The following is a 7,382-nucleotide window of genomic DNA, read 5'->3' on the forward strand; positions in this document are numbered from 1 at the left end:
GGCCTTGTGTACATTTTGTTCCCAGCGACTGTCAACCCCATCATTTACGGTGTTCGGACAAAAGAAATCCGAAATGGCTTCTTCAGGATTTTTAAAGTAAGAGCCAAGAAAATAATGACAGTGAAGGTTTGTCCGACTTCAAAACCTGAAAGGTGACATGAAGATCCGATGGCTCGAGGAAACTCATAGTTTAACAAGTGTTCAGAGAGCGCAAACCTCCGCCAAGCACCCCAAACGGTGTGCATGTGTGGATCGACTATTTCTTTTTAAACTAGAAGCACTCGGAGAGCGCAGACCTCCGCCAAGGCTGATCAGTGGGCCCCCCTGTGGGCCCCCCCCACGCCAAGGAGGTTATGTTTTTGCCAGGGTTTGTTTGTTTGTCTGTCTGTCTGTCTGTCTGTTTGTCTGTCTGTTAGTGTGCAACATAACTCAAAAAGTTATGGACAGAGTTTGATAAAATTTTCAGGGTTTGTTGGAAATGGGCCCCCCCGTGGGCCCCCCCACCCCCGATCACCACCAAAATTTAATCATTTCTTCCTTATCCCATTTCCAACAAACCCTGAAAATTTCATCAAAATCTGTCCATAACTTTTTGAGTTATGTTGCACACTAACGGACAGACAAACAAACAAACAAACAAACCCTGGCAAAAACATAACCTCCTTGGCGGAGGAAATTAAAAAGTTTCCAGGTTGTTCCATACAGCAGAAAAAGTTGAAGCTTGGTACCAGTCCTGTGTCTGTCAAATTATATTAAATTCCAATCAATATTTGTTGAGTTATAATGAAATTAGTGTGGTAAATGGGATTTTCAGTGTTAAATGTAAATGTCCACAGAGTCCACATTCCACAGTGGATGTGGACAGTTTTGTGCCAGATACAAGATACTGTTCTAAGCTACAGGTGGATCAAATTGGAAGCTAATCAGAGTCGTTTTGAATTTTTGATGAATTTTCGAAAATTGCTCAATGATGACAGATAGGAAAATTGTAGATTCTGTGACCTTGCTGTGACCTTGAACTTTGGCCTACTTGGCCCAAAATTTAATGGGTTGGTCCCAGGGCCTAGGCCTATCTGTGGGGAAGATTTGGTAAAGATGGTTAGAATAGTTTTCCGTAAAGTTGCTAACAAACAAACAAACACGCAAACAAACAAACAAACACACAAAGCAAAGTGATCACAATACCTCCTGGAGGAGGTAATAAACTAAATCCACTAATGCACTGATGAAACAACTTTTCTGGAAAAATCTACTAATACTGACTTTAAAGGTGCAGGAGACTTTCGTGACCAATTTTTCATCAAATCTGTCAAACCTCAGTCATATCCTCAGTATCATGATTCTGTCAGTCTGTCTGTCATTACTCACCTGAATCTCTTGCATCACAGTGAACAGTTTCTTAGTTCCATCCACCAGAGCCAGTAGGTCACTTGGGCATCTTCGGAATTTTGTTGTGATGTGCATTGTGGGAAAGGGAGGTTCACGCAGCCACCCGACAGCGGCAGCACAACCATATGATATTATATGGATGAAACAAACACGATGCGGAAACGGCTGAAACACGGAAACGGCTGGAGGAATATGCATAGAGGGAAGGGAGCTCCTGCTGTTTCTGCCTCGTGTCTGTTCCAGCTGCTGCTGTCAGGTGGCTGCACGAACCTCCATTTCCCACAATGCACGTCGCGACAAAATTCCTCAGATGCCCGAGTTCCCTCCTGGCTCTGTTTGTAAACACATGGTTTGTTTCTGGTGGATGGAACTAAGAAACTGTTCACTGTGATGAAAGAGATTCAGGTGAGTAATGACAGACAGACTTACAGATTCATGATACTTAGGATATGACTGAGGTTTGACAGATTTGATGAAAAATTGGTCACGAAAGTCTCCTGCACCTTTAAATACTACAATATCCATGAGCCTCAGCTGCTGTTGCCATGGAGAGAAGAGGCGTCAGGGTGCGTCTGACCTGGTGGAGGCGTTTCAACAGTAGAAAACAGTAAAGACACAGACATCAGAGTAGAAACCATGTGTTACCTCTGTTCTCCAGTTATTTAAAGTGTGACCTTTACACATTCATAGAAATAGTGAAATTTGACATTCTGTGGACGTTTCTTGCTGAATTGCATCTTGGGAGTTGTAGTGTAACATCTTTTGTTGGTAACCGGCTCAGAGACTCAATAAAAACAAAGAATAAAGATGAAATGGCTGAAGGATTTTTTCCCCCAGTTGTGTTTCCACCAGATCCCATTGAAGAAAATGAAGAGCATCCTTTACAGAAATTAAACACAGTCATTCCAACACTAAGAATCTGCGTTAGAATCTGAACCAAAGTCAGGATTTTGTGAAATGTTTCTCAGAGGAGCCTTGATTCTATTGGACACTGAGTTCATAGAGTTGTACAGATGATTAAAGATCGACTAGTTTGGTCTGAAGTCAAATAGAAGGTCAACGCCAACATGTCCAACAATGTCCTTTTTTTCCCTCTATTTTCCATTGTTTTCAATTTTCTATTGTTTTTTTTGTCTACCTTTGTTGTTTTGTTTCTATTTTTCACTGTTTTCTGTTTTCAGGCAGGTCAAAGGTCATCACATCCCACGTAGACCCAGATGTATTGGCCTTTTACAGCACTGGTATGAAGACAGTGTCCTTCACTTCTGTAATGTAGGCGACCCATGATCCGGTTTTTTCGAACATATTCTCTGACAAAACTACTGGTCAGATTCATTCCTAATTTTATTTGTATCTTTCTTTGGATAATGTCTACAAATTTTATTCACAGTTTTCAGAAATCTAGATTTTTAAATGTTTTTTGATGAATTTTTAAAATATTCTACCTGTTCCTTTCCTTCTACTGGTCCATATTTTGATGGTTTAGAACATGTAAATGGTTCCAGATGTCAGTCTAGTTCCTATTGGTCACTGATGATAGTCATATATAGACCAGGATTGGATGAGTTGAGTTCTCCTCCAGTGAAAGTCCCGCCCACTTCTATAGTTAGATTGATCTGCAACCAGACCACAGGACTGGAACATAGAGACAGAACCTCAACAAATGTCCTGCCCCCTTAAATAAAAGTTTCTGAAGGTAAGGCAAAGGAAAATGATGTGCACAAAAGTGGAAGACATAGAGGAATTAGTAAAGCGTCTTAAGTTTCAGTTTCACTGTATGGTGTGTACTATCATTTAGATGTCTTTATATTTAACCCAAATGTCCATTTTCAGAGGACATGGTTTTTTCTTTCTACTCCATCACATAAACAGGCTGTAAATAAAACCATGAGTAAAACAAACATAAAAACAATGTGACATGTATAAAACACTTGACCCGTTGAACTAGCTTGTTCAGTAACTAGTCCAACCCCACAGGGTTGGTACTGACCTGCTCTTTGTCCTGTTGCTCCTTGGATGAAGTTCGCAAGTTGAAATTGAAGCGGAAATTCAACGAACACAAAGTTTGGTTTTAGAGTTTGTTGTTTAGTTTTAGTTTGGACAGACACTGACCTGGGGACGTCTTCTACAGGAATTGAACCCTGGTCTCCCGGTGGAAAGGCCTCGTCTTTGACCACTGGACCATCTTCAGTACTGATGGACACACAGACCAGGAATCAGTCCAACGTCCACAGAGACAAACAGACTCAAATAGGAGACGAACATGTGTTTGTGTCTGTCACAGACTCAGTCAAACGCTGCTGAAAAACCACACAAAGGCCTGACATGGTCCAAGCCTGACACCACAGAAGAAGAAGGAGGCAGTAGTGATGTGTGGAGGACTCATTCCACTGGTGGTTCAGATGGATGAGGAACTGCTGAGGAGGTCAGAGGTCACAGGTTCACATCCACACTGGTTCATCTGAAGGTTTAGCTGTGATTGACAGGTGAGTCACCTTGTAGCTCAGTGGGTTAAGGATCAGGTCTGGAGTTTAGAGGTTGTGGGTTCAAATCCAGTCTGGACCAAACTGACCTTTAACACTTCTTCCTTTTTTCAGACCTGATGCAGCCTGTGTGTAGAACTGATTCAGAGTCAGATTACATTCACACTATCAGCCTTAGAGCTTAGTTTACATTTTTTACATATATATAAATATTCTTTGAGGGGGTTCATACAGACTTTATTTTCTTATTTTGTCAGGTGTATAAGTATGTTTTCTTTAACATGCGCAAATATAATTTTCACAACTTGTAATCTCAGTGCAGACAAAGCCTCACCCTCCGTTAGAGTGTGGGGAATTGTAGAAAACACAATTTACATGATTTAAATTTTGACCAAATGTCCATTTTCAGAGGACATAGTCTAGTCCTTCTATCCAATCACTGGACGACATTTGACACCATCAGAAAAACGTGTAAAACAACCTGAAACACCCCAGGATGGGTTCATTAGGGTGTGTGGAAATGCAGAAAACAGAATTTACACATACAGTCGTGAAAAAAGTTATTAGACCACCCTTGTTTTCTTCAGTTTCTTGTTCATTTTAATGCCTGGTACAACTAAAGGTCCATTTGTTTGGACAAATTGGCCACAATTTATGTAATAATTTTTTTTGGTTCAATTTTAATGTGTAGGCTGTGACTGAATACTGATCTAATCAATGAGGATGTTAATACTTTTCAATTTATTATCTTTTTAAATTTTACCATGCAGCTAAAACAAGTTATTTATTTGCACATTACAAAGCGGCATGAAGCAGATAAATGCAGCAAAGCATGAGGGACAAAAAGTGAAGTAATTATAAATAAATAAATGTATAAATAAATGCAGAAATAAATGTATAAATAACTACAAAAATACTTGAATAAATAAATAAATGCACAAATAAATACATAAATGAATAAATAAATAATTAAATGCTTGTGTGTTATGTTTTTATTACCATATTTATTTATTTATTTCCTCAGTTAATCTGTCTGGTTAGCCCAGTAAACCAATCCTGCTTCAGAGTTGAGTTAGGGCCACCCACTTAATTTACATATATACTTTTCCACTGACAAAATGGACACAGAAATACAGAAATAAATTTATATATGTTGAAATGCAATAATAAAAAATAAATATATGAATTCACAAACAAATATATAAATTTCAAAAAGCATGCATAATTGAGGAAATAGATAAATAAATACAAAAATAATGTAATAAAAACGAAATATAAGCATTTAATTATTTATTTATTCATTTATGTATTTATTTATTCAAATATTTATTTAGTTTTTTATACATTTATTTCTGCATTTATTTATCTTTTTTTTTTTAAATTTATTTATTTGTAATTTTTTGGTCCCTCACAGTACAGTAGATACACTGAACAGTAATCTCTTCTTCTGTGCCAGTGACTTGTCTGGTGATGGAAGGTTTTGAGGAAACTTAACAGGTTACAGACTGTTACGGTGTCACTGACATGCACTGGTGTTAGTAACCTTTGCCTCTCTCTGGATGTGAGGTCAGTTATACTTTTTCTTTATGAGGATCCCCAGGCTACTGCTTGGCTAGCTAACTCCTGCTAGTTGGCTTTTGACAATTCTAATCTGTGTGAAAGGTGGTCAGTTTCACCACTTATCTTATCTACAGGCTAATTTACAATCCAACACAGTTTATAAGAACAATAAAAGCAATAAAAGAAAAAAAAAATCCTTGTTTCTCTAGTCTTGAGATTATTTCAGACTCTGTAATCCAGGGCTGTCCAATAGATCATCCAGTAGATCGCATAGTATTAAAATTGAACTAAAGTTAGCACTGATAGCATTAGCTTACTAATGCTACCACCGGGATTCAAACCAAGGTCCTCTGCTAATCAGTCATCTTCAGTCATAAACTATCTTACCATGTGTGTCTTAGATTAGTATTACTTAATGACCTGTTCGCTGATATATGTATTGATGGTGGTAGAGGATTTTTTTCTTGGTCATTTTTAAAGTTGTAAAACTGTGGGTAAGTTTATTAAGAAATGAAACGGAATAACAGAAATAGTAGAAGGGCATAGTTCAAATTACAGGGTGGGGGGAGGGTCTGTATCCCACGATGAAGACCCCCCCCCCCCTAAAGTGACCAAAAAAAATACCAGCTTTAGAGGGGTCGAATAATTCTTCAGATTTTGTGAAAGAAAAAAAGTAGTCAAAAAAGTCAACTCTCATTCTTAGTGTACGAACAGTTTAATGTAAAGTGATTTCAGACACCCCTATTATGGACCGTACCATTTTAACCACAGGCGGCAAAATCAACAACGAACCAACTTCAACCTGTTTGGAAAATTCGGTTCGTCTATCATGATACTGATGTGGATTGGTAAATGTAAGTGGCTAGCAGACGTTTAGCTTGTTGAAAAAGTATTATTTTACAACCTTATTGAAGTGTTTTGTTGGTTTGATACAAGCTGACGTCTTCATGAGGTCAAATACTTACCATTGTTCCAGTGAGGCTGGTACAGTTCATGCTAACGTTAGCTAACTTCTTAGCACCATAAGCTAAGTCTGTATTTAAACCACAGGTCTCAAACATGCAGTCCGGGGGCAAAATCCAGCTCACCAAAGGGTCCAGTCTGGCCCCTGGGATGAATTTTAAATGCAAAAATTACACTGAAGATATTATTTTAGTTAAGGTTCCACATACAGACCAATTAATGTCAAGTGGGTCAGATCCTTAAAATAGCTACTATCAAAATAACCTATAAATACTCACAACTCCAAATTTTCTCTTTATAAATGTAAACATTTTCATGTCATTTTACTGTATTTACACTAAAACAAGCTCATTTCACAAAAAATGCAAATAAGCTGAACAAATAGGAACATTTTGAAATGTCTGTAGTGCAAGTTTATCAATATTCTGCCTGTTATTAAATGTTTTGTGTATTTGTAGATCCACTGTGATCTGTAAGTTGTAATTTACATGTGTAAATGATAAACTGAGACATAATATTGTTAAAATTGCACTTAGTTTTCTCAAGAAATTTGTTTGTTCATGTTATTCACATTGTTTTAAAGAGTAATTCGTAGATGTAAACATTTTCATTGCATAATTTTAGTTTTTTTGCTCTAAAATATAGAGGAAAGTTTGGAGTTGACATTATTTATATATTATGTTATTGTTTGACTGGTCCAGCCCACTGCAGATCAAATTTGACTTAATGTGGCCCCTGAACTAAAATGAGTTTGACACCCCTGGTTTAAACCAAGATAATTACATTTTTTGAGGTAAAATTGATTCTAATTTTCCAAGTAGATAAACTCCCTGTGTTTCCATTCTCATTTTATGGTGAATAAATTGTGCTGTAGAAGTCCAATCAGTGACAGAGTTGTCCAAGTTTACACAAAACATCAACTAGTTCCAAGTTCAGTTCAAACAGAATAAAATAAATCAATTCATGTTTCTAGCTCAGGATTTTAAT

General features: G+C 37.4%; 1 protein-coding gene across 1 annotated transcript in view; it reads left to right on the plus strand.

Annotated features, from left to right (window-relative positions):
- Positions 1 to 156, plus strand: part of or55e1 (odorant receptor, family 55, subfamily E, member 1) — a 2,644-nt gene extending 2,488 nt beyond the window's left edge. Inside the window, exon 2 of the mRNA XM_030151436.1 lies at positions 1 to 156. This exon is cut by the window's left edge and continues 854 nt beyond it. Within this exon, the coding sequence (XP_030007296.1) occupies positions 1 to 156 (156 nt within the window).
- The last annotated feature ends 7,226 nt before the right edge of the window (positions 157 to 7,382 follow it).

Source organism: Sphaeramia orbicularis, chromosome 13 (assembly GCF_902148855.1).
Source record: "Sphaeramia orbicularis chromosome 13, fSphaOr1.1, whole genome shotgun sequence".
Classification (NCBI taxonomy): Eukaryota; Metazoa; Chordata; class Actinopteri; order Kurtiformes; family Apogonidae; genus Sphaeramia; species Sphaeramia orbicularis.